Here is a 27,870-nt window from a genome sequence, read left to right on the forward strand (position 1 = left end):
GGGTAACAGACAGTCTTCAGAGTAATTGATAGAAGTGGGTAACAGACAGTCTTCAGAGTAATTGATAGAAGTGGGTAACAGACAGTCTTCATAGTAATTGATAGAAGTGGGTAACAGACAGTCTTCAGAGTAATTGATAGAAGTGGGTAACAGACAGTCTTCATAGTAATTGATAGAAGTGGGTAACAGACAGTCTTCATAGTAATTGATAGAAGTGGGTAACAGACAGTCTTCAGAGTAATTGATAGAAGTGGGTAACAGACAGTCTTCAGAGTAATTGATAGAAGTGGGTAACAGACAGTCTTCATAGTAATTGATAGAAGTGGGTAACAGACAGTCTTCAGAGTAATTGATAGAAGTGGGTAACAGACAGTCTTCATAGTAATTGATAGAAGTGGGTAACAGACAGTCTTCATAGTAATTGATAGAAGTGGGTAACAGACAGTCTTCAGAGTAATTGATGTAGGGTCAGACTTTACCTGTTTGATAATAAAACCTGTCTCTGATGTGATGATTACGTTCACTGATTTTTCTCAGGACCTGGGCTATATACATTGTAATAATGCAGTTTTTCCATACAATGTTTCTTATACTTGGGGAATATTGTATATAGATGCAAATAATTTGTTTCATTGATTTTGTTTTATTTGTAATATTTTATTAGTTTATTTGTCAGGGATCAAGCACAACAAATTTTCACCCGATTTAGCTACAATACTAATTTCCATCTCCAGAGGCAATCCTCTCTAATGTTAAGGGATGATTGCTTGCTTACTGGGCTTTGTGGCCATCCTGACTGAGTGATCTCATTCCATTTCCACAGGACTGTACTGAATGGTTCCTTTCTCTCTCCATGCATCTCTCTGATCGCATCTCTTTTTCAGCCCTTCTCTCTTCACAGTTCTCCATGTTCCCTGCTATTGGAGAGTAAGTATCCTTGGCGGTAACCTTGTCTCCCTTCACCTTCTTCCCCTTTAGTCCCTGCCACCAAGCTGACTGCCCTGATGCGCCCTACAGCCGGGCCCTGCCACTGCAAGTATGACCTCATGGTGTTCTTCGAGATCTGTGAGCTGGAGGCCAGTGGAGAGTGAGTATTAGTCACCACAATCACAACCACAGGATTACACTGTACTTCACAGCAAACCATCTCACCAAAACCTTTTGTAAACCCGGTTCTATGAATGATTATCTACCACTGTCAACTGGCCTGATCTGTTGGCCGGTTCACATCCTTTCTGGTTGGTTCACTAGAAAAGAAATAGACCAAAAAAGGTTCCACTGCACTGTACATGTAGAGACTCAGAGACTCAGAGACTCAGAGACTGGTGGGTGAAATGGTAAGCCTGTTCTGTACTACAAACATCTTGATTTAATGTATATTAACACAGTGGAATGTCGATGCAAGAACCAGAGTTACGAGAACAACAATATCAGCAACAGCTTTAATATCATTCAGAACTTATTGGCCGATGTGAAATCAATGAGAGGTTTGTTACTGCCCTACAGCTACATCCCAGCAGGAGTGGACCATAGAGGAGGCATGCCTTGCCATGGGACGTTCATGCTGCACCAGGTGAGTCATTTTAGGGAGTGGAATGATAGTTATGATTGAACTGATTTGCAGGTGGATATATAGAAGAATATAGAATCATATAGAATCATATAGAATAATATATAATCATATAGAAGAATATATAATCATATAGAAGAATATAGAATCATACAGAATAATATAGAATCATATAGAATAATATAGAATCATTTAGAAGAATATAGAATCATATAGAAGAATACAGAATCATATAGAATAATATAGAATCATTTAGAATAATATAGAATAATATAGAAGCATATAGAATAATATGGGAGACAGGTTAAAGAAGTATTTTTAATTGAGACAATTGAGACATGGATTGTGTATGTGTGCCATTCAGAGGGTGAATAGTCAAGACAAAAGACTGCCAGGAGCACCGGTTTGTGTCAAGAACTGCAACGCTGCTGTTTTTTTAACGCTCAACAGTTTCCTGTGTATGTCAAGAATGGTCCACCACCCAAAGGACATCCAGCCTTCTTGACACAAATGTGAGAAGCATTGGAATCCCTGTGGAACGCTTTCGACAACTTGTAGAGTCCGTGCCCCGACGAATTGAACTTGTTCTGAGGGCAAAAGGAGGGGGGTTGCAAATGAACATTAGGAAAGTGTTCCGAATGTTTTGTACACTCAGTGTGTATAAAATACTTTCTCTTTCTTCCTGTTAACCAGATGCTCCCAGAGAGTGGATAGTAAAGCGCTGCCAGAGAAGTCCAGTCTAGTTCAGTCTAGTTCAGTCTAGTTCAGTCTAGTTCAGTCTAGTTCAGTCCAGTCTAGTCCAGTTCAGTCCAGTTCAGTCCAGTCTAGTCCAGTTCCAGCCTCTATTTGGTTGCTTTGATTCTTGGTGTTGTGTTCGTCCCGTGCTGTGTTTCTGTTACGTTGTTATCTCTGGACGTTATCTCTCTGTCCTGGTGTTCTGATGTCTCTGGCTTCTCTAATGGTACATTAACAATTCTATCTCTCTCTTATTCAAACTACGTCTCTCCTTTTCTTCTCGTCAATGCTCTCTCTCTCCAACCCCCCCCCACAGGGTATTCAGAGGAGAATAACTGTGACAATCGTTCATGAGACAGGTGAAGACATCGTGTGGAAAGATGTCCAGGAGCTGGTTGTGGGTGAGTCAGGCTCACATTGAAGTGGACGGTTTGTTTGTTTGTTTGTTTGTTTGTTGTGTACGTGCATGTGCCTGAGTGTGTGCTGTCTTTGTGAGTGTGTGTGTGTGTGTGCTGTCTTTGTGTGTGTGTGTGTGTGTGTGTGTGTGTGTGTGTGTGTGTGTGTGTGTGTGTGTGTGTGTGTGTGTTGAATATGTATTTAACACCAACATTTCCAGTATGTAAGTTCTCCTCCTCTTCATCATCTTCCTCCTCCTCCTCATCCTCATCTTCCTCTACCTCCTCCTTCTCGTCCCCCTCTTCCTCCTCCTCGTCTTCCTCCTCTTTTTCCCCTTCCCACCTATTCCTCTTCCTCGACTCCCCAGGGCGTATAAGTAACTCTCCCGAGGGGGACGACACCATCATAGACCCCAACATCCTCTCTCTCAACATCCTGTCAGCTGGGTATGTCAGACCCATGCAGGACGACAGGTATGTCCCATATTCTACCCGTCAAAAGGGACCCAATCACCCACGGCTCATCCACAGGTCTACGTCCCAAATGTCATCCTGTTCCAATAGCAGACTAATTCCACGATTCTACGATTTTTTTGGGGGGGTGGGGATGATTTGACAATATAAGTTTTAGAGAATATATACAGTTAGTTATATAGAACATTCAGTTATATTTTGTTGATGCATAAATATTTTTTACTGAACTGTTTACATCAAAGTTCCTTTACGGTCCTGAACATTTGAAGATTACATCATAATAACCAATACTCCATTTGCGATGTGTTTCTCCTGCCTTTAAAATTCTATGATGTCACTAGGAATTCTGTAAATGCACGATCACGATCACTATGGCGATGCTAGCACCGCCTTTCGTAAGCTCTGTGGTGCTCTAGAGACACACGCACCTTGGGTTCAGCCAATCTCTGTGTCTCTCTACCAGCACACGGTGGGTTCAGCCAATCTCTGTGTCTCTCTACCAGCACACTGTGGGTTCAGCCGATCTCTGTGTCTCTCTACCAGCACACGGTGGGTTCAGCCGATCTCTGTGTCTCTCTACCAGCACACGGTGGGTTCAGCCAATCTCTGTGTCTCTCTACCAGCACACGGTGGGTTCAGCCGATCTCTGTGTCTCTCTACCAGCACACGGTGGGTTCAGCCAATCTCTGTGTCTCTCTACCAGCCCACGGTGGGTTCAGCCGATCTCTGTGTCTCTCTACCAGCACACGGAGGGTTCAGCCAATCTCTGTGTCTCTCTACCAGCATACGGTGGGTTCAGCCAATCTCTGTGTCTCTCTACCAGCACACGGTGGGTTCAGCCGATCTCTGTGTCTCTCTACCAGCACACGGTGGGTTCAGCCAATCTCTGTGTCTCTCTACCAGCACACGGTGGGTTCAGCCGATCTCTGTGTCTCTCTACCAGCACACGGTGGGTTCAGCCAATCTCTGTGTCTCTCTACCAGCACACGGTGGGTTCAGCCAATCTCTGTGTCTCTCTACCAGCACACGGTGGGTTCAGCCGATCTCTGTGTCTCTCTACCAGCACACGGTGGGTTCAGCCAATCTCTGTGTCTCTCTACCAGCACACGGTGGGTTCAGCCAATCTCTGTGTCTCTCTACCAGCACACGGTGGGTTCAGCCGATCTCTGTGTCTCTCTACCAGCACACGGTGGGTTCAGCCAATCTCTGTGTCTCTCTACCAGCACACGGTGGGTTCAGCCGATCTCTGTGTCTCTCTACCAGCACACGGTGGGTTCAGCCAATCTCTGTGTCTCTCTACCAGCACACAGTGGGTGAAGTGACACACATACCCCTTCCTAAACAGCACAGCACGCCCCCTCCCATCACAGACAAGGAGCACAACCTCCCCTGGGATACAGAGAGCCAAACTACTGAACACAACCCCTTTAAGGCACTGCAGTTCACTACAATATATAACCACTAAACACAACCCCTTTAAGGCACTGCAGTTCACTACAATATTTAAGGCACTGCAGTTCACTACAATATATAACCACTAAACACAACCCCTTTAAGGCACTGCAGTTCTCTACAATATATAACCATTGAATACAACCCCTTTAAGGCACTGCAGTTCACTACAATATATAACCACTAAACACAACCCCTTTAAGGCACTGCAGTTCACTACAATATATAACCATTGAATACAACCCCTTTAAGGCACTGCAGTTCACTACAATATATAACCATTGAATACAACCCCTTTAAGGCAGTGCAGTTCACTACAATATATAACCACTAAACACAACCCCTTTAAGGCACTGCAGTTCACTACAATATATAACCACTAAACACAACCCCTTTAAGGCACTGCAGTTCTCTACAATATATAACCATTGAATACAACCCCTTTAAGGCACTGCAGTTCACTACAATATATAACCACTAAACACAACTCCTTTAAGGCACTGCAGTTCACAACATCACTAGTAATGGTGCTATAATTCAGCCTAAAGAACTGCAGGTCATACAGTATATACACACTGGGTCTCTGTACCAATGGAGTCTACAGTCTGCTCTCTCTTTATATATGATTGAACAACATTTATCGAAAAGCTTGTAGACATTCGAAAACAAAGAAGAGGCTCCTGTATTGGTTGACTGAAGAGGCTCCTGTATTGGTTGACTGAAGAGGCTCCTGTATTGGTTGACTGAAGAGGCTCCTGTATTGGTTGACTGAAGAGGCTCCTGTATTGGTTGACTGAAGAGGCTCCTGTATTGGTTGACTGAAGAGGCTCCTGTATTGGTTGACTGAAGAGGCTCCTGTATTGGTTGACTGAAGAGGCTCCTGTATTGGTTGACTGAAGATGCTCCTGTATTGGTTGACTGAAGAGGCTCCTGTATTGGTTGACTGAAGAGGCTCCTGTATTGGTTGACTGAAGAGGCTCCTGTATTGGTTGACTGAAGAGGCTCCTGTATTGGTTGAATGCACTGTGCTCCATGGCTAATGCATAGCAGACTTAGCAAGGATATTTGAAGCTCACGCCGCCAAGATGCACAGCTTAACTGATTAACAGACTTCAGGCAAAGAGGATTTATTCCCTCCCCCCACCCCTCAATCCCCTCTCCTGTTCCACTGAAGCAGCTGATGCTTGGTAAAACAACATGTGGTTTTATACATCTAGAAGCAGGTCACAAGATCACTTGTAGAAAGCAAAGATTGTGACTTAAAGAACAAATGATTTCAGATTGATTATGATCAAACGTTAAGCCGTTATCTTTGTAGTAGTTGTGCTGTATGAGGACCTTTAATGCTTCAGCCAGTTATATTAGAGTGTCCTCACCACTACGCTGGCTATGCGACTCTTCCGTTCCTTGATGCTAGTCTGGTGCTGTGCTTTGAATGTCCGTCTGTCATTCCACCTCTCACCCTGTTCACTGCATAATCCTCCCTTCTAACCATTATCCACTACTAACTAACCTCGCAGGATTATTCTGCACCATGTCAGACATCTCTATCCAACACCACACTATGGCCATAATAACAACATGCTATGGCACACAAACACCTACAAAGGATTGTTAGCCAAACTGAACATGCCCTCTTCTCTTGGTGTCCCTGTAACATAGATCCCTAGACTCTGTGGATGTAGGGCTTCTTGGTGGCCCTGTAACATAGATCCCTAGACTCTGTGGATGAAGGGCTTCTTGCTGGCCCTGTAACATAGATCCCTAGACTCTGTGGATGAAGGGCTTCTTGCTGGCCCTGTAACATAGATCCCTAGACTCTGTGGATGAAGGGCTTCTTGCTGGCCCTGTAACATAGATCCCTAGACTCTGTGGATGAAGGGCTTCTTGCTGGCCCTGTAACATAGATCCCTAGACTCTGTGGATGAAGGTCTTCTTGCTGGCCCTGTAACATAGATCCCTAGACTCTGTGGATGAAGGGCTTCTTGGTGGCCCTGTAACATAGATCCCTAGACTCTGTGGATGAAGGGCTTCTTGCTGGCCCTGTAGCACAGATCCCTAGACTCTGTGGATGAAGGGCTTCTTGCTGGCCCTGTAACATAGATCCCTAGACCCTGTGGATGAAGGGCTTCTTGCTGGCCCTGTAACATAGATCCCTAGACTCTGTGGATGAAGGGCTTCTTGGTGGCCCTGTAACTGACGGACGATCTTGATCCTCATTGGCCTCACCCTCTTGCATAGTATGTAATGATGGGATATACAGTGCCTGCGGAAAGTATTCAGATCCCTTGATTTTTTTTCACATTTTGTTAAGTTACAGCCTTATTCTAACATGGATTAAGTCAAAAGACTCCTCAGCAATCTACACACAATAACCCATAATGACATCACAATACCCCATAATGACATCACAATAACCCATAATGACATCACAATTCCCCATAATGACATCACAATAACCCATAATGACAAAGCGAAAACAGGTTTTTATACATTTTTGCAAATGTATAAAATATAAAAAACAGAAATACCTTATTTACATAAGTATTCAGCCCCTTTGCTATGAGAATCGAAACTGAGCTGAGGTGCATCCTGTTTCCATTGATCGTCCTTGAGATGTTTCTACAACTTGATTGGAGTCCACCTGTGGTAAATTCAATTGATTGGACATATCTATATAAGGTCCCACAGTTGACAGTGCATGTCAGAGCAAAAACCAAGCCATGAGGTCAAAGGAGTTGTCCGTAGAGTTCAGAGACAGGATTTTATTGAGGCACAGATCTGGGGAAGGGCACCAAAGAATGTCTGCAGCATTGAAGGTCCCCAAGAACACAGTGGCCTTCATCATTCTTAAATGGAACATTTTTGGAACTACCAAGACTCTTCCTAGAGCTAGCCACCTGGCCAAACTTAGCAATCGGGGGAGAAGGGCCTTGGTCAGGGAGGTGACTAATAAATATGTGATTAATAAAATTTGATTTGAAAATAGCTGTGCAGCACCGCTCCCCATCCAACCTGACAGAGCTTGAGAGGATCTGCAGAGATTTTTTATAAAATAGCAAAATTTCTAAAAAGCTGGTTATTGTGATGGCATTGTGATGTCATTATGGGGCATTGTGATGTCATTATGGGTTACTGTGTGTAGAATGATGATTTTTTTTTTTACTACATTTTATAATAAGGCGTAACGTAACAAAATGTGGAAAAAGTCAAGGGGTCTGAATACTTTCCGCCATTTCAAGACCGCATTATCCACTCACTGGCATGCATCCCTAACTAACTCACTCAGCAGAGTAAGTCACCATACCTCAGTAAGTCACTAAAGCTGCATAGCGTCATGCTGTGTTACACCGTAGCACTTCACTGTAATGCCTTATGTTACTGTTTACTCTCCATGTAACATACAATGTTGTTTTTACAGAATAATGTAACTGTCGTGACGACCTCTATTATGGTTTAACCACACTGCGTTACTAGTAACCTTTCACCTAACTCAAATACCATTCCTCAGACCTGGGTTTGCTTGCCATCACAAAGGACCAATACAGGAACAGAGGCCCCAGACAGACTGTTGCAGTGGTCTGTCTGGTCCTAATGGCCATACCATCTCCATATACAGGTATCAACATGGTTCTGCATTCCTTGACCTCCAACCCAGGATGTTGATCTGGTTAGAAAGGTCCTCCTGAGTGGAGGGGAGTGTCCAGCACCAGGGCAGAGTGTGGGATTGTCCAATGCAGATCTGGGTTCAAATAGTTTTTGTTTCTGTCAAATACTTTGAGCGTTTTGATTGATTCTGCCTGCCTGGAGTGCCAGAAGGGCTTGGTTTGCACTTGAAAGAAAACAGATGCCGTTTGAACCCATATGTGGTCTAGTCTGGCCTCTGCTCAGGGGACAGGACATGCTGACATTTCTCTCCCTCCAGTCCACTCCACTAACACAATGTTGTTTTGTTGTTTTTTGCAGACAGTTTCTTGATTCGGACATGCCTAGGTATATGATTTACATCAAATCCCTCTCCTCCCATTCTACAATTCAGTTAGATAACATCTGATTTCGTATTCATTATCTATTTTCATGTTTTCACTCTCACTCCATTTTAAACACCAAGTCATCCATACATCCATCATTCTAATTTCCATGGTTTTCCACTGTGGGTTTTGGCTCTCCTGCTCTCTCCTCCTCCCCTTGCTTTTTTTCTGATCTCTCTTTCTCCTCTTGAGGAGATGTGAGGGACTGTGATGTATCTTTGCACCCCTCCTCTCTCTCTCTCTCTTTCTCCTGGATGTGTGTTTGTTGCTGAGCTGTTGTAGGTCTGGAGGCTGGAGCTGAGGGCTGGAAACTGGGGCTGGCTGGGACTACAGTGTCTGGGGCTGGCTGGAACTGATGGGTCTGGGGTTGTGGGTTGGCTGGGACTGGGATCTTGGGCTGGCTGGGACTGCGGGGTCTGGAGTTGGGGCTGTCTGGGACTGCTGGGGCTGGGGTTGGGGCTGGCTGTGACTGTGCGGTCTTGGGACTGGGGCTGACTGAGACTTCGGGGTCTGGGGATGCGACCAAAAGCTGATGGTGTACGGGGGCTGCATGCATGACTTGCTTTGCTTCCTACAGTGCTGAACTGACTGGCTGTTTTTTTTGTGTTGTGGGGCCAGTATTTCAGCTTCTGTCTCCTCTTTTTGTCTGGTGCTTCTGTACAGGGACGTTTTCAGTACAAGCTACAAGCCAGACATTTGATGAAGTGAAACAAACATGCATTGTTTGTCATTTTCCCCATTTACTGATGATCTCTGTTGATCTTTTTTTCAGTCACAAACCTCTGCATTGCCACTAGGGGGCAATAATAATCAAGTTCATACTCTGACACAGAACAGGTTTCATTTTGCATCCTGCTGAAAGACCTATAGCATCCTGCTGAAAGACCTATAGCATCCTGCTGAAAGACCTATAGCATTGATAAAATCATAAAAAATCTTTCCAAAATAGCAACTTGTAAACATTATATGGAAGCCAAACATAATCTTAAACTTTGGTATGAAGTTATGCAATCAACTTCTTTTGAAAACACTCAAGGCTTTATAAAGAGATGTGCAAGAAGCTGATAGTATCAAGGGGGCGGTTTCCATTCTCCCCATTAGTAAATGCGTTCTAGAATGAGATTCAGGTCTTGGAGGCGAGCTTTGATGTGTGTGTCTCTCGTATGTCTGTTTCGAACGTGAGAAGCATGTGTACTTCCACTCTGCCAAAACAGTACACAGTTAGTAATTCACCCTTCAAGATAACTTGAAACAGTTCAACCAGGTCTTGTGTCTGGAAGTAGCCTATGCTAGCTAGTGCTAGCCAACAGGCCGGTGTGCGACCGTGGCAAAATTGGTTTGACTTTGGATAGCCTATCTCTGTGGCTAGTTAGGGACCGTCAAATCAATTACACAATGTAAATTGACAAGGTATGACTCCTTTCAGGAAACTAGGCGTATGTCGCGCATCACTACTTCACAGGAGAGCCATTTGAACGTACATTTAAAAAAAATTATCAAGTGTGTTTTTTTTGGCAGAAATGCCTTCTGTAACATGTGAACTTTCATGTGCCTTAATAACAAACTTGTATGCCATCTGTAAATACGAATACAGTTATTAAATTATGAGCCTAGTTGGTTTAGCCATGGAAAAATAACCTTTTCCGCTAGCCATGATTGGCTGAGATAATGGATGGGCTGGACATGCCGAGCGATGAGTTTGGATTGGTCTGCCATGTCGCTTGTTTCTGTCTATAACATGAGCTGCGCAGTATGTGTAGGTAATTATTTCTAACGCAGCTTTTTTTTTAAATATATCACCTAGTATAACTGAAAAAGTGTTGCTCTCCATTTTCTGGACAACCAAGTTGTGGAATGCCCGGTGGTATTAGAGTATAATAGCTAAGGAGATGGAGAAAATTCTGCCGTTTGATTGCAATAATGCAGAGTGAGTCGAAAAGAGAACACACACAGAAGGCTGTTGTGTAAAACACCTGTCTCTGGATTACATCTTCAAACTAAAGGGCAACCGTGGCATTCGTGACAGAGGGAGAAGCATTCATCCATGTAGACCGGTAAAATAGTCTAGCTAGTTATATTTTCAGATATTACACGTTTCTAATTATGTCAGAAAGTCATTTTCATTTCAAGTTAAAGTGTACTGTTAGCTAGGTAGGTAACTTTACGTGTATGATCTGTGTAGTAATATTATTCATATCTCAGAACCATTTGCATTGTTAGTTATAGCCTAATGTTAGCTTGGTTAGCTACCTGCGGATTCATGAAGGGTAGTAACGTTATGAGTTGGGATTATGGTTCATTGTTTAGCTAGCTAGCTACTGTTAACTACATGTCTAAGCAAAAGATTCCACTATGAAAGTAACTATGTCAATAGAATGTTCATGATGTCACTGTGACAAATGTCGATAGAAGTAGGGTGCGTTCGTAAATTCACTCTGGCTATCTACTCTGATTTCAGAGCACTCTCGTCTAAGTGTGTCAGAGTGCAAAATAACTGACGAATTTACGAACTCTCAACATCCGTTGAATATGGCTGGTGTCAATAAACGTCTGCAAAAAAGCGTAATTAAATTGTTGCCAGCAGCACAGTCACCAAAGCTCTGGATAACAAAAACAGCCTAACCAGCTCTGCTAGGGAGAGTAAAATGGTCAGATTGAGGTGTTCTCTCATTTGTGTCTGGATGTAGCTAGCACGCTACCCAATGTTAGCCAATTAGCTTGGGTGCTTGACTGCTGTTGGTAGGTCAGAGCGCTCGGATCAACCCTACTCATCGGCCAAAGCGTCCAGTGTGCGCTCCGAGAGCAAAATGCTCTGAATTTAGGAATGTACAATCTGACAATCTTGAGTTTACGAACGCCCAGAGTGCACTCTGAGCACACTCTGGCTTTCCAGATTGAATTTACGAACACACCCGTAGTATAAACCAGCCTTTAGTCTTGAAATCTTTATTTGTTTAGTACATGGTCTCACATGTGAATCCTTAAAGAGATGGGTGGGGCCAAGGCTTAAGAGAGTGTGAATGATGCTGAATGAGTGTAGACAAAGAAGAGCTCTCCAGTTACGTACCAAAACCTTCAAGGGCCATTTTTTCAAAAGTGAGGTTACAAGTTTATCAACTTTCAAAGCAGAATTACTTTTCCATTATTCCTTAATGTAGTGTGTGATACACCATTTTCTAGCTCGGAGTCTCTATTTTTATCCAATGTAAAAAACACAATTTCAAATTTTGATACATAAGACCGAATCGAGCCAGTCGGTCACGCATTTTATTGTTGTACATCTTTTAGTTTCTCATTAAATGGTTTCAATATTTGTATAGGAATTTCGCATGCAGCTGCTCTTCAAATTGATCATGGGCATTACGATCGGTCGCATGCAGCTGCTCTCCAAATTGATCATGGGCATTACGATCGGTCGCGTGCAGCTGGGTGAACAGAGAGTACAGGAGGGGACTAAGCACACACCCCTGAGGGGCTCCCGTGTTGACGGTCAGCGTGGAGGATCTGTTGTTGCCTACCCTCACCACCTGGGGGCAGCCCGTCAGGAAGTCCAGGATCAAGTTGCAGAGGAAGATATTCAGTCCCAGGGTCCTGAGCTTAGTGATGAGCTTGGAGGGCACTATGGTGTTGAACGCTGAGCTGTAATCCAATGAACAGCATTCTCAGTTCCACTTGTCCAGGTGGGAGAGGGCAGTCTGAAGTGCAATTGAGATTGCGTCATCTGTGGATCTGTTGGGGCGGCATGAAAATTGGAGTGGGTTCAGGGAGTCTGGAATGATTGTGTTGATGTGTGTCATGACCAGCCTTTCAAAGCACTTCATAATTACAGATGTGAGTGCTAAAGTGCGATAGTAATTTAGGCAGAATACCTTTGAATTCTTGGGAACAGGGACAATGGTGGTCACCTTGAAATATGTTGGGATTACAGACATGGACAAGGAGAGATTTAACATTTCTGTGTCCTGGGCCTGCTGTGTGTCCTGGGCCTGCTCTGTGTCCTGGGCCTGCTCTGTGTCCTGGGCCTGCTCTGTGTCCTGGGCCTGCTCTGTGACCTGGGCCTGCTCTGTGACCTGGGCCTGCTCTGTGTCCTGGGCCTGCTCTGTGTCCTGGGCCTGCTCTGTGACCCGGGCCTGCTCTGTGACCCGGGCCTGCTCTGTGACCCGGGCCTGCTCGGTGTCCTGGGCCTGCTCGGTGTCCCGGGCCTGCTCTGTGACCCGGGCCTGCACTGTGACCCGGGCCTGCTCTGTGACCCGGGCTTGCTCTGTGACCCGGGCCTGCTCTGTGACCCGGGCCTGCTCTGTGACCTGGGCCTGCTCTGTGACCTGGGCCTGCTCTGTGTCCTGGGCCTGCTCTGTGACCCGAGCCTGCTCTGTGACCCGGGCCTGCTCTGTGACCTGGGCATGGCCCTTGCATGCAGCGTGTGTGAGCAGGGAGTTCAGCAGTTAGAAGTTTAATGGATGAGAGAGGCTATACCTCCTTTAGGTCCATAGACACATTTCCACTGAAGCAGCTCTCTCCTCTCCTCTCGTCCCACAGTATAACAGCAGCTCTCCTCTCCTCTCATCCCACAGTATAACAGCAGCTCTCCTCTCCTCCTCTCGTCCCACGGTATAACAGCTGTTCTCCTCTCGCTCTCTGTCTTCTTCCCTCTGACAGACACACAGCTAGCTTTCCCACCAGGTCATCTCAGTACAAATGCCAACAGCCGGCCTTCAACATCTGAACTCTATGAACGGGACGATTTATCTCCCTTTAATGGCCTACAGAAACATTGGTTTCCTCTTACGTTTCTCTGCTTGGATGAGCGGTTTCAGATTTAAGGCTGTGCTGGGCGGCGGGCCAGAAACATAACTGCTTTCAAGTTGTGATTATTTGCTAAGGGGAAGTCCTCATTCATCAATGTATGGACTAAATTATGGAGGAGAAGGAGAGGGAGTGGAGGAGAATGAGAAGGGGGCTGAAGGAGAGGGGGCTGAAGGAGAGGGGGGCTGAAGGAGAGGGGGGCTGAAGGAGAGGGGGACTGAAGAAGAGGGGGGCTGAAGGAGCGGGGGGCTGAAGGAGAGGGGGGGCTGAAGGAGAAGGAGAGAGAGATGGAGGAGAAGGAGAGGGGGTGGAGGAGAAGGAGAAGGGGGCTGAAAGAGAGGGGGGGCTGAAGGAGCGGGGGGCTGAAGGAGCGGGGGGCTGAAGGAGAGGGGGGGCTGAAGGAGAAGGAGCGAAAGGTGGAGGAGAAGGAGAGGGGGTGGAGGAGAAGGAGAGGGGGGCTGAAGGAGAGGGGGACTGAAGGAGAGGGGGGGCTGAAGGAGCGGGGGGCTGAAGGAGAGGGGGCTGAAGGAGAAGGGGGTGGAGGAGAAGGAGAGGGGGTGGAGGAGAAGGAGAGGGGGGCTGAAGGGGCGGGGGCCTGAAGGAGAGGGGGGGCTGAAGGAGAAGGAGAGAGATGTGGAGGAGAAGGAGAGGGGTGGAGGAGAAGGAGAGGGGGGCTGAAGGGGAGGGGGCTGAAGGGGGCAGGGGCTGAAGGAGAGGGGGGGCTGAAGTAGAGGGGGGCTGAAGGAGAAGGAGAGAGAGGTGGAGGAGAAGGAGAGGGGGTGGAGGAGAAAGAGAGGGGGGCTGAAGGAGCAGGGGGCTGGAGCAGGGGGCTGAAGGAGAGGGGGGCTGAAGGAGAAGGAGAGAGGGTGGAGGAGAAGCAGAGGGGGCTGAAGGGGAGGGGGCTGAAGGGGAGGGGGGCTGAAGGAGAGGGGGACTGAAGAAGAGGGGGCTGAAGGAGAGGGGGGGCTGAAGGAGCGGAGGCTGAAGGAGAGGGGGTGGAGGAGAAGGAGAGGGGGCTGAAGGAGAGGGGGCTGAAGGAGAGGGGGCTGAAGGAGCGGGGGGCTGAAGGGGAGGGGGCTGAAGGGGAGGGGGCTGAAGGAGAGGGGGGCTGAAGGAGCGGGGGGCTGAAGGAGAGGGGGGGCTGAAGGAGAGGGGGGCTGAAGGAGAAGGAGAGAGGGTGGAGGAGAAGGAGAGGGGGCTGAAGGAGAGGGTGGCTGAAGGAGAGTGGGACTGAAGAAGAGGGGGGCTGAAGGAGCGGGGGGCTGAAGGAGAGGGGGGCTGAAGGAGAAGGAGAGAGAGGTGGAGGAGAAGGAGAGGGGGTGGAGGAGAAGGAGAGGGGGGCTGAAGGAGAGGGGGGGCTGAAGGAGCGGGGGGGCTGAAGGAGCGGGGGGGCTGAAGGAGCGGGGGGCTGAAGGAAAAGGAGAGAGAGGTGGAGGAGAAGGAGAGGGGGTGGAGGAGAAGGAGAGGGGGGCTGAAGGGGAGGGGGCTGAAGGGGGCAGGGGCTGAAGGAGAGGGGGGCTGAAGTAGAGGGGGGCTGAAGGAGAAGGAGAGAGAGGTGAAGGAGAGAGGGCTGAAGGAGACCGGGGCTGAAGGGGACCGGGGCTGAGGGACACCGGGGCTGGGGGAGAGGGGGGGCTGAAGGAGAAGGAGGGAGGGGTGGAGAAGAAGGAGAGGGGTTTGTTCTGTTAGATCTGAAGAAATGGGACGTTAACCTCTAAAAGTCTAAGCCATTGGGGGGGACAGTAAAAAATAAATCATAAGGAATAAGGTTTAGAAGTGTCTGGGGGGGCTGAAGGAGCGGGGGGGCTGAAGGAGAGGGGGGCTGAAGGAGCGGGGGGCTGAAGGAGAGGGGGGCTGAAGGAGAAGGGGGTGGAGGAGAAGGAGAGGGGGTGGAGGAGAAGGAGAGGGGGCTGAAGAGAGGGGGCTGAAGGAGCGGGGGCTGAAGGAGAGGGGGGCTGAAGGAGAAGGAGAGAGATGTGGAGGAGAAGGAGAGGGGGTGGAGGAGAAGGAGAGGGGGGCTGAAGGGGAGGGGGGCTGAAGGGGGCAGGGGCTGAAGGAGAGGGGGGCTGAAGTAGAGGGGGGCTGAAGGAGAAGGAGAGAGAGGTGGAGGAGAAGGAGAGGGGGTGGAGGAGAAGGAGAGGGGGGGCTGAAGGAGCGGGGGGCTGGAGCGGGGGGCTGAAGGAGAGGGGGGCTGAAGGAGAAGGAGAGAGGGTGGAGGAGAAGCAGAGGGGGCTGAAGGGGAGGGGGCTGAAGGGGAGGGGGGCTGAAGGAGAGGGGGACTGAAGAAGAGGGGGCTGAAGGAGCGGGGGGGCTGAAGGAGCGGGGGGCTGAAGGAGCGGGGGGCTGAAGGAGAGGGGGGCAGAAGGAGAATGGGTGGAGGAGAAGGAGAGGGGGCTGAAGGAGAGGGGGCTGAATGAGAGGGGGCTGAAGGAGCGGGGGGCTGAAGGAGAGGGGGGCTGAAGGAAAGGGGGAGAAGGAGAGGGGGCTGAAGGAGAGGGGGGCTGAAGGAGCGGGGGGCTGAAGGAGCGGGGGGCTGAAGGAGCGGGGGGCTGAAGGAGCGGGGGGCTGAAGGAGCGGGGGGCTGAAGGAAAAGGAGAGAGAGGTGGAGGAGAAGGAGAGGGGTGGAGGAGAAGGAGAGGGGGGCTGAAGGGGAGGGGGCTGAAGGGGGGCAGGGGCTGAAGGAGAGGGGGGCTGAAGTAGAGGGGGGCTGAAGGAAAAGGAGAGAGAGGTGAAGGAGAGAGGGCTGAAGGAGACCGGGGCTGAAGAGGACCGGGGCTGAGGGACACCGGGGCTGGGGGAGAGGGGGGCTGAAGGAGAAGGAGGGAGGGGTGGAGAAGAAGGAGAGGGGTTTGTTCTGTTAGATCTGAAGAAATGGGACGTTAACCTCTAAAAGTCTAAGCCATTGGGGGGGACAGTAAAAAATAAATCATAAGGAATAAGGTTTAGAAGTGTCTGGCCTATATCCTATATAAAATATATTTCTGAGTGACTTTGTCATACTGCAAATCAAAGTGAACATAGCAGGGAGATAGCCTACCTCTAGTTTACAGACTTTCATCAATGTTGATGGCGCTTGGCTCGCGCATGCAAATTCAGCTCACACAACATTCGAAAATCGTAATTTTGTTATTTTATGCGTCAAATTATAAGCTTATTTAACGTGTCAAATAGTGTTATTTGACATATATTTTATGACACGCAAAGACCCAAATGGCATTCCATAGTTATAATTTGTAACTCTAGCTACAGAATTCAAATAAACTCAAAAGTATTACATTGTATCTCTTCTGTCCATTGTGAGACATTCTAGAACAGATAAAATACAATTATTAATAAGTACAGTACTTTCTGGTGTTTAAATCATCAAGTAGTGGATGGGAAATGTAGCCTGGTCCCAGTTGGCAAGACAGCACAAACCTATTTGGGACCAGGCTAGGAAGAACATACCTGTCCTGTCGCTCTTGATCATAACAACGCTCACAACCACATCAGACTCTCTTCCTGACTCACCTTTGGTTCTCTTCCTGGTTCTCTTCCTGGTTCTCTTCTTCTATTCCTTCTCAAAGCGTCTCCTTGGGAATAGACCATAGGTATTTCTCCTCACCACCTGTCCTGTCCTCCTCCTCTCCTCCCGTCTGTCGATCTCTCATTACCTTTTCTTTCGTTCGTGCTGTTATTGTTTGGTGTTTTTCTTTTTAAAAAGGTCGACCCACAACTGACATCTTCCCTGTTGCATGCTATTTACTGTCTTCATCCCCCAAACTACGTGTCTTGTCTTTTGAATGTGTGTATTTGAAAATCAATGTTGTTATTTTAATCTTCATAAACAAAAGCTATCTTCTCTCAAGAGCATTTTAGATGCACATGTACTGTAGGTAACATATCCCAGACAGACAGAATGTTATTCACATTATCATAGTGATAAACAATGTCCCTACATCAATGCAACTACAACTTGATCTGCCGATAGCAATAGATTGTAGCTATTCTTGAGAATACCTTTAAATAGTTACCTTCCTCCTACAGTAGACATAACCTTTATTTGTCTAATAATGTTGTAACACAACTATCAACAGGACTATTCAGAAAACCACCCATCCTGCTTTGCTTTCAGTTTGAAGCATACTAGCATACTAAACACTAGAGTAGGTTTTGTAGTCTGTTAGTAGTATTCATGACAGACAGACAGACAGACAGACAGACCAGAGACCACTATGTTAGTTCAGACCAGGGTCGAGGAGCTCTCTGTTCAGTCGTTCTCTCTGCATGGTTAACTGTTCTCCTCCCTCCATCAGGACATTCTATCGCTTCGAGGCTGCCTGGGACAGCGCCATGCATAACTCCCTTCTCCTGAACCGGGTCACTCCTTACGGAGAGAAGATCTACATGACCTTGTCGGCCTACCTAGAGGTAACATATATAGTTATATACAGTATATAGTTGTATATAGTGTTATATAAATGACCTTGTAGGCCTACCTAGTTATATGAACGTAGTTATATGTAACTGTACTAATCTTAACTGGACTGATTCATAACTGGACTGGTTCCTAACTGGACTGGTTCCTAACCGGACTGGTTCCTAACCGGACAGGTACATAACCGGACTGGTTCAGAACCGGACTGGTTCATAACCGGACTGGTTCAGAACCGGACTGGTTCCAGTTGTGTTTGTATTTTATAACTCTGGAATCACAACACTGCTCACCTCTCAGGAGTCTCTGCTTCCTGACTGCTCACTTCTCAGGAGTCTCTGCTTCCTGACTGCTCACCTCTCAGGGGTCTCTGCTTCCTGACTGCTCACCTCTCAGGGGTCTCTGCTTACTGACTGCTCACCTCTCAGGGGTCTCTGCTCCATGCTTCCTGACTGCTCACCTCTCAGGAGTCTCTGCTCCACGCTTCCTGACTGCTCACCTCTCAGGAGTCTCTGCTTCCTGACTGCTCACCTCACAGGAGTCTCTATTCCATGCTGACTGACTGCTCACCTCTCATATGTCTCTACTTCCTGGCTGCTCACCTCTCAGGGATCTCTGCTTACTGACTGCTCACCTCACAGGGGTCTCTGCTTCCTGACTGCTCACCTCTCAGGGGTCTCTGCTCCATGCTTCCTGACTGCTCACCTCTCAGGAGTCTCTGCTCCATGCTTCCTGACTGCTCACCTCTCAGGAGTCTCTGCTCCATGCTTCCTGACTGCTCACCTCTCAGGAGTCTCTGCTCCATGCTTCCTGACTGCTCACCTCACAGGAGTCTCTGCTCCATGCTTCCTGACTGCTCACCTCTCAGGGGTCTCTGCTTACTGACTGCTCACCTCTCAGGGGTAATTTTAGGAGCACTTAATGTATGAGAGATGATCCCTGCGCTTAGGCCTAACACTAGAACATGCATGAGAGCACCAGCTGTTCCAGAAGACTGTGTGATCATGCTCTCCGCAACCGATGTGAGTACCTGGGGCGGCAGGTAGCCTAGCAGTTAGAGCATTGGACTAGTAACCGAAAGGTTGCAAAATCGAATCCCTGACCTGACAAGGTAAAAATCTGTCGTTCTGCCCCTGAACAAGGTAGTTAACCCACTGTTCCTAGGCCGTCATTGAAAATAAGAATTTGTTCTTAACTGACTTTCCTAGTTAAATAAATGTAAAACCCCCCCCCAAAAAAAAACAGGTCAACATTCACAAGGCCGCAGGGCCAGACGGATTACCAGGACGTGTACTGTGAGCATGCGCTGACCAACTGGCAAGTGTCTTCACTGACATTTTCAAACTCTCTCTGTCTGAGTCTGTAATACCAACATGTTTTAAGCAGACCACCATAATGCCTGTGCCCAAGAACACTAAGGTAACCTGCCTAAATGACTACCGACCCATAGCACTCACGTCTGAAGCCATGAAGTGCTTTGAAAGGCTGGTTATGCCTCACATCAACACTATTATCCCGGAAACCCTAGACCCACTCCAATTTGCATAACGCCCCAACAGATCCACAGATGATGCCATCTCTATTGCACTCCACACTGCCCTTTCCCACCTGGACAAAAGGAACACCTATGTTAGAATGTTATTCATTGACTACAGCTCAGCGTTCAACACCATAGTGCCCTTAAAGCTCATCGATAAGCTAAGGACCCTGGGACTAAACACCTCCCTCTGCAATTGGATCCTGGACTTCCTGACGGGCCGCCCCCAGGTGGTAAAGGTAGGTAACAACACATCCGCCACGCTGATCCTCAACACAGGGGCCCCTCAGGGGTGCGTGCTCAGTCCCCTCCTGTACTCCCTGTTCACTCATGGCTGCACGGCCAGGCCAACTCCAACACCATCCTTAAGTTTGCCGATGACACAACAGTGGTAGGCCTGATCAACGACAAGACAGCCTATAGGGAGGAGGCCAGAGACCTGGCCGTGTGGTGCCAGGACAACAACCTCTCCCTCAACGTGATCAAGAAAAAGGAGATGATTGTGGACTACAGGAAAAATAGGACTGAGCACACCCCCATTCTCATTGACGGGGCTGTAGTGGAGCAGGATGAGAGCTTCAAGTTCCTTGGTGTCCACATCACCAACAAACTAACATGGTCCAAGCACACCAAGACAGTCATGAAGAGGCCACTTTAAAACCTATTCCCCCTCAGGAGACTGAAAAGATTTGGCATGGGTCCTCAGATCCTCAAAAGGTTCAACAGCTGCACCATCGAGAGCATCCTGACTGGTTGCATCACTGCCTGGTATGGCAACTGCTTGGCCTCCGACCGCAAGGCACTACAGAGGGTAGTACGAATGGCCCAGTACATCACTGGGGCCAAGCTTCTTGCCATCCAAGACCTCTATACCAGGTGGTGTCAGAGGAAGGCCCTAAAAATTGTCAGACTCCAGCCACCCTAGTCATAGACTGGTCTCTCTGCTACCACAAGGCAAGCGGTACTGGACTCCTGAACATCTAATCAAATGGCTAGCCAGACTATTTGCATTAACCCCCGCCCTCCCCCTCTTTTACACTGTTGCTACTCTCTGTTGTTATCATCTATGCATAGTCACTTTAATAACTCTACCTACATGTACATATTACCTCAACTAACCAGTGCCCCCGCACATTGACTCTGTACCGATACCCCCACCATATAGTCTCGCTATGGTTATTTTACTGCTGCTCTTTAATTCTTATCCATATTTTTTTTAAACTGCATTGTTGGTTAGGGGCTTGTAAGTAAGCGTTTCACAGGAAGGTCTACACCTGTTGTATTCAGTGCATGTGACTAACACAATTTGATTTGAACTTACAGTACTGTATCCCAAAAAAATGACCCCTACTGTATCTGATGTTATGACCTAAAGAGGCAGAGAGAGAAATTAGCTTTCTTTGATCCTTTTCCTTTCTGTAGATGGAGAACTGCACTCAGCCCACAGTCATAACCAAAGATTTCTGCATGGTGTTCTACTCTCGAGACGTTAAACTCCCTTCATCCCGCTCCATCCGAAACCTGTTTGGCACCGGAAGCCTGAGGACAACAGAGGGGTGACTTGATCATCTCTTACTATTCCTGAAAGATGATTATTAAATCGACTATCATAAAATAAAACCATAAAATCAAGTCTCTTACTGTTTATCTCACCACAGTCCTTTGGTTGCATTCCTGAAAGATGATGGTTAAATCAATGGAAACAATGGACATGAAATGAACCCTGAGTTTTCTTTGTCTGTTGTTTCTCTCTCTCTGTCCAGTAACCGAGTGACAGGTGTGTATGAGGTCAGCTTGTGTCACCTAGCGGATCATGGGAGCCCAGGTGAGACACTTTCTCTTTTGAGCTTCCCCTTTGTCTGTGTTTCCACTTTTTTTTTCTCAACTCATCTTCCTGCCTCTTTCTCAAAATGCATTGGAGGAGAAGGTCTGAATTGGAGGGACTTTTTTCTCCAAAACAATTTAAAAAGGAGACAAGGAGATAAAACGCAAAGAATCCAAACAAAATTGAGACAGAGACAGATAAAGCGTATTTCTGCTTTGTTTGTCTGATCCTTGACGTCTAACCATTGACCTTATTCAACCCCCCAGGAATGCAGAGGAGACGTCGGCGGGTGCTGGACACCTCGGTGGCATACGTCCGAGGGGAGGAGAACCTGGCTGGGTGGAGGCCACGCAGTGACAGCCTCATCCTGGACCACCAGTGGGAACTGGAGAAACTCAGCCTCCTACAGGAGGTATGTTCAACTACACCCTATACCCTACACCCTATACCCTACACCTACACCTTATACTCTATACTCTACACCCTACACCCTATACCCTACACCCTATACCCTACACCCTACACCTACACCCTATACCCTACACCTATACCCTATACCCTACACCTATACCCTACACCCTACACCCTACACCTATACCCTATACCTATACCCTATACCATACACCAGGGGTGTCAAACTCAAATACCCAGTGGGCCAAAATGTAAAACCTGAACAAAGTCGCGGGCCAACATTGAACAAATGAACCTTTTAATATGGACCCAAACAAGTTTTGCTTTAACATTGAATATGGAACAAGCATCGCTTATTACCATACAATATATAATTTAATAGTGGAGACATGCAAAATCGAATTTCAAATGAAAAAACACATCAATGGCATTCATTTATTAAATAAATAAAATTTAAATAAAAATCGTATGCCTCTTTTCTATTTGCAGCCTTCTGATTTAAATACCAAAATAAACTTTTTCCACTGGCTAATAATTTTACAAATAAAATGATAATAAATCAATCAACCATTCAAGCCCATGCCTTGTAGCAAGAAAAAGTGCACAAAGAAAACGTTAATTATTGCACACTGATCTAATCTGATGTGCCCAAGCCAGATACCTGGCATCTCTTCTTGGATGCTAGTTCATCAATGTCTGGGCTCAGGCTCTGAGCTGAAGAAATCCTCAGTATCGAGCGAAGGTGTTCATCAGTCAGACGTCTCCTGTGAGTTGTTTTGGTCATCTTCATCGAGGAGAAAAGTTGCTCGCATAGATAAATGCTGCCGAACATGGAGAACATCTGAGCAGCTTGGGTGCGGAGCTGAGGCATTGTGTCAGGGATGAACCGTGGAAACTGTGTGGCGCCCACAGCATCATACTTTGACTTCAGCGTGTCGTTGCACTGGAGTTCAATCAGCTCCATTTGGATGTTGGTTGGTGCATTTTCCACATCAACTGCGAAGGGATTACTAAGCAGTTCAAACCTACATTTCTGGACATCGAAGTCGGCAAGTCGCCGGCTAAACTCAGCGGCGAGAACACTGAGTTTTTCAGCAAACTGTGCGCATGGGAACACGGCGGTAGAGATCTGCGCTTTTATGGTTTGGCAGCAGGGAAAATGGCAAGGGTTTCCTTGCAGCATCTGATTCTCCCACAGGCACAGTTTAGTTTTAAAGGCCCTCACTGCAGCGTACATGTCTGTGATGATGCGCCCCCGCCCCTGAAGCTGCAGGTTCAGCGCATCGAGATGGCTCGAGATGTCACAGAGAAAGGCCAGCTCACACAGAAACTTTTACTCCCGGAGCTCTGCTGTATCCTTCCCTTTGGTTTCCAGGAATTGACATATTTCCTAACGCAGCTCGAAACATCTGTTCAGTACTTTTCCTCTGCTTAGCCATCTCACCTCTGTGTGATACGGCACGTCTGCGTATTCCGAACCACACTCCTCTAGAAAAATGTTTAACTGCCGGTGATTCAGACCTTTGGCTCTTATAAAGTTAACTACCTGTGTTACTGTGGTCATAACATGTTCCATCTTTAGGGCTTTGGCACACAGTGATTCCTGATGTATGATGCAGTGGTAAACAGTTAGCTCACCTGCACAGTTCTCTTCCCGCATCTTCTCCCGAACCATGCCCAGCAGTCCACTCTTTTTACCGCACATCGCTGGCGCACCATCTGTCGTTAATCCAACGAGTTTATCCCACGGCAGCTTTATTTCAGTTACACATTTGGAAACCTCCTCAAAGATTTCCTTTCCTGTGGTTGTGCCATGCATTGATTTGAATCCCAATAGCTCCTCCGTAACACACAGATTTGAGTCCACTCCACGGATGAAGACTGACAGCTGAGCAGTATCAGATGCGTCGCAGCTCTCATCCACAGCGAGGGAGAACGCAACGAAATCTTTTCCCTTTTCCATCAGCTGGTCATACAGATTGGTGGCAAGATCACATGTGCGATCAGCTACTGTGTTCCTGCTCAGGCTCACGTTTGAAAATGCTTGCTTTTTCTCTGGGCATACGAGGTCACAAACTTTCATCATGCACTTTTTCACGAACTCTCCCTCATTAAAGGGCCGGGCTGATTTTGCGATCTCTGCTGCCACTATATAACTAGCCTTTACAGCAGCCTCACTTAGTGATGTGGCTTTTTTGAACATATTCTGTTGTGAAACCAAACATATTTTCATCTCCTCTACTTTCTGGCTCCTTTGAGTCATGTCCAGGTCCTTGTATTTGTCATGGTGTTTCGTTTCATAGTGTCGTCTAATGTTGTACTCCTTACTTACAGCCACGTTGACTCCACAAACAAGACAAACAGGTTTGTCTTTTACATATGTAAACAGATATTCTGCCTCCCACTTGTCCAGAAAGCTCCTGTTTTCTGCCTTTCTTTTCGCCATTTTTGGGAAGGGATAGCGCGCTGACAGTTGTAGCGTCTATGTTGCTATGACTACTGTCACAGAGGAGAGGGCGTTTCTGGGTCCTGTCCTGATTGGCGCGCGAAAACAACAGCAGAGCATTATGGGATTCGTAGTATTAGTGGTGAATGCGCTGTATAATACCGGCGGGCCAGCTCTAGTAGTAATTTGGTACTGTCTCGCGGGCCAAATATAATTACCCCGCGGGCCAAATTTTTGACACCCATGCCATACACCAATAGCCTACACCCTACACCTATATCCTACACCTATACCCTATACCCTACTCCTATACCCTACACCTATACCCTATACCCTACACATTATACACTACACCTATACCCTACACCTATACCCTATACCCTACACCTATACAATACACCCTATACCCTACATCTATACCCTACACCTATACCCAACATCGTACACCCTACACCTATACCCTACATCGTACACCCTACACCCTATACCCTACACCCTATAACTATACCCTACAACGTATACACTACACCCTATACCCTACACCTATACCCTACACCAACACCCTACATCGTATACCCTACACCCTACACATACACCTATACCCTATACCCTACACCCTACAGCTACACACTACACCCCATACCCTATACTCTAAACCTACACCCTACACCTTATACACTACTACACCTATACTACACCCTATACTCTACAACCTATACCTTACACCCTACTATACCTATACCCTATATACTATACTATACACTACACCTATACACTACACCCTATACCCTACGTCGTACACCCTACACCCTACAAATACACCATATACCCTATACCCTACACCCTACACATACAGCATGCAGCTATACCCTACACCCTATACACTACTACACCTATACCCTACACTCTACACCCTACACCTATATCCTACACCCTACACCCTATATCCTATACACTACACCTAAACACTACACCTACACTCTACACCCTACTACAACTATACTCTACTAAACATATACCCTACACCTTACCACACCAACTACCTACTACCTCTATACCCTACACCTATACCCTACTACACCCTACTACACCCTACACCCTACTACACCTATAACCTACTACATCCTACTACCCCGTACCTTACACCCTACTACACCTATACCCTACTACACTCTACTACACCTATATCCTAATACACCCTACTACACCTATATCCTACTACACCAATATCCTACTACACCCTACTACACCTATACCCTACTACACCATACTACACCTATACCCTACTACACCTATTCCCTACTACACCTATACCCTACTATACCCTACTACACCTATACACTACTACACCATATTACACCTATACCCTACTGCACCCTACTACACCTATACCCTACACCTAGAGACATCACGACTGATAAGACTCGACTGGGTGGAACTACATCTAGGGCCAGATTTCTGGCCACAGATCAAACCTAGTCCTAGACTAAAAAGCATGTTCACTGGAGAAGCTGGGTCTGGTAAACTGTCCCCCAGAGTGTAGACGACAGACTTTAGTTTAATAAACAGGTGAATGGTTGAAGGCTACTTCTTAACCATGTACTGTATGTGTACATCCATGTATTGTACTGTTGTGGTGTATGTTCATCCGGTTTGATGTGTTCTAGGTGAAAACGTGACACTACCTGCTCCTGAAGGTTAGGGTTAGCTGGTTATTTACTTACTTACTTAGTTACTTACTTAGTTATGGTGTTTATCTGTTCCATTCATCGTGAGGAAGACAAGACACTACCTGCTCCTGAGGGTTAGCTATAGTTAGATAGTTAGTTACTTACTTAATTATGGTTACCTGTTTCATTCAGGTGGAGAAGACGAGACACTACCTGCTCCTGAGGGAGAAGCTAGAGTCCACCCTGCTGCTGGGTCAGGAAGGGTTGCTATCCTGTGTGTCTGTGGAGCAGAGTGAGTCCCCTCAGCCTTCCGAGGGCCACGCCCAGGACCTCAGTCTCAGCCCCACAGCTGACGCCCCCAACGAAAGGCAGAGGGAGCTAGCCACTAAGGTTAGCGTCTCTTCTTTTTAAAACAAAAAAAAAGTATTTGAATTTAGTTGTAACCTTGTTACTTAAATATTCCCATTCTTGCTTACGAGCATAGCCGGGGGAAGATGTTTTGACTTGCGTTGCCTGTATCTATAATCACATTTGTGTAGTGGTATACAGTTGAGCAGAAACATTTTTTGGGATTTCCACACATGGGGATTTTTATAAACCTTTTATCAACACATTTCATGCACTTCTACGTCATTTACAGGATAAAAGAAATTAGCAGAATATTTTTCAATACCACATAAATGGCCAAATGCAGGTTACAGTCTTATTCTAAAGTTGATTAAATTGTTTTTTTCTCTCATCAATCTACATGCTATACCCCATAATGACAAAGCAAAAACAGGTTTTTAGAAATTTTTGCAGATTTATTAAAAATTAAAAACCGAAATAGCGTATTTACATAAGTATTCAGATCCTTTGCTATGAGACTCAAAATTGAACTCAGGTGCATCCTGTTTCCATTGATCATCTGTGATATGTTTCGACAACTTGATTGGTCTCCTCCTGTGGTAAATTCAATTGATTGAACATGATTTGGACAGTTTAATCTCAATCTCTTCATTCAAAGACTCAATCATGGACACACTTACTGACAGAGTTGCAAAGAAAAAGCCATATCTCAGACTGGCCAATAAAAATATAGGCAAAAGAACACAGACACTGGACAGAGGTACTCTGCCTATAAGGCCAGCATCCCAGAGTCGCCTCTTCATGGTTGACATTGAGACTGGTGTTTTGCGGGTACTATTTAATGAAGCTGCCAGTTGAGAACTTGTGAGGCATCTGTTTCTCAAATTAGACACACTAATGTACTTGTCCTCTTGCTCAGTTGTGCACCGGGGCCTCCCACTCCTCTTTCTATTCTGGTTAGAGCCAGTTTGCTCTGTTTTGTGAAGGGAGTAGTACACAGAGTTGTACAAGATCTTCAGTTTCTTGGCAATTTCTCACATGGAATAGCCTTCATTTCTCAGAACAAGAATAGACTGACGTGTTTCAGAAGAAAGTCCTTTGTTTCTGGCCATTTTGAGCCTGTAATCGAACCCACAAAAGCTGATGCTCCAGATACTCAACTAGTCTAAAGAAGGCCAGTTTTATTGCTTCTTTAATCAGAACAACAGTTTTCAGCTGTGCTAACATAACTGCAAAATAGTTTTCTAATGATCAATTAGCCTTTTAAAATGATAAACTTGTATTAGCTAACACAACGTGCCATTGGAACACAGGAGTGATAGTTGCTGATAATGGGCCTCTGTACGCCTATATATATATATATATATATATATATATATATATATATATATATATATATATATATATATATATATATATATGTGTATATATATATGTATATATATGTAAATATATGTATATATATACAGTACCAGTCAAAAGTTTGGACACACCTGCTCATGCAAGGGTTTTTCTTTATTTTTACTATTTTCTATATTGTAGAATAATAGTGAAGACATCAAAACTATGAAATAACATATATGGAATCATGTAGTAACCAAAAAAGTGTTAATTAAATCAAAATATATTTTATATTTGAGATTCTTCAAAGTAGCCACCCTTTGCCTTGATGACAGCTTTGCACACTCTTGGCATTCTCTCAACCAGCTTCACCTAGAATGCTTTTCCAATAGTCTTGAAGGAGTTCCCACATATGCTG

General features: G+C 46.3%; 1 protein-coding gene across 21 annotated transcripts in view; it reads left to right on the forward strand.

The window, feature by feature from the left end:
• Positions 1 to 27,870, forward strand: part of kif1aa (kinesin family member 1Aa) — a 160,810-nt gene that overhangs the window by 100,567 nt on the left and 32,373 nt on the right. For 14 of the 21 annotated variants that reach the window (XM_014123746.2, XM_014123749.2, XM_014123750.2 and 11 more), the window contains 10 exons: positions 979 to 1,087; positions 1,507 to 1,573; positions 2,622 to 2,706; positions 3,069 to 3,174; positions 8,593 to 8,619; positions 17,756 to 17,870; positions 20,834 to 20,967; positions 21,175 to 21,236; positions 21,503 to 21,648; positions 25,956 to 26,153. In XM_014123746.2, coding sequence (XP_013979221.1) covers positions 979 to 1,087; positions 1,507 to 1,573; positions 2,622 to 2,706; positions 3,069 to 3,174; positions 8,593 to 8,619; positions 17,756 to 17,870; positions 20,834 to 20,967; positions 21,175 to 21,236; positions 21,503 to 21,648; positions 25,956 to 26,153 — 1,049 coding nt within the window. Of the gene's footprint in view, positions 1 to 978; positions 1,088 to 1,506; positions 1,574 to 2,621; positions 2,707 to 3,068; positions 3,175 to 8,592; positions 8,620 to 17,026; positions 17,051 to 17,755; positions 17,871 to 20,833; positions 20,968 to 21,174; positions 21,237 to 21,502; positions 21,649 to 25,955; positions 26,154 to 27,870 lie in introns of all 21 variants that reach the window. The other 7 variants (XM_014123751.2, XM_014123757.2, XM_014123760.2 and 4 more) reach the window with 2 other exon arrangements.

This window comes from Salmo salar, chromosome ssa10, assembly GCF_905237065.1.
Source record: "Salmo salar chromosome ssa10, Ssal_v3.1, whole genome shotgun sequence".
NCBI classification, from domain to species: domain Eukaryota; kingdom Metazoa; phylum Chordata; class Actinopteri; order Salmoniformes; family Salmonidae; genus Salmo; species Salmo salar.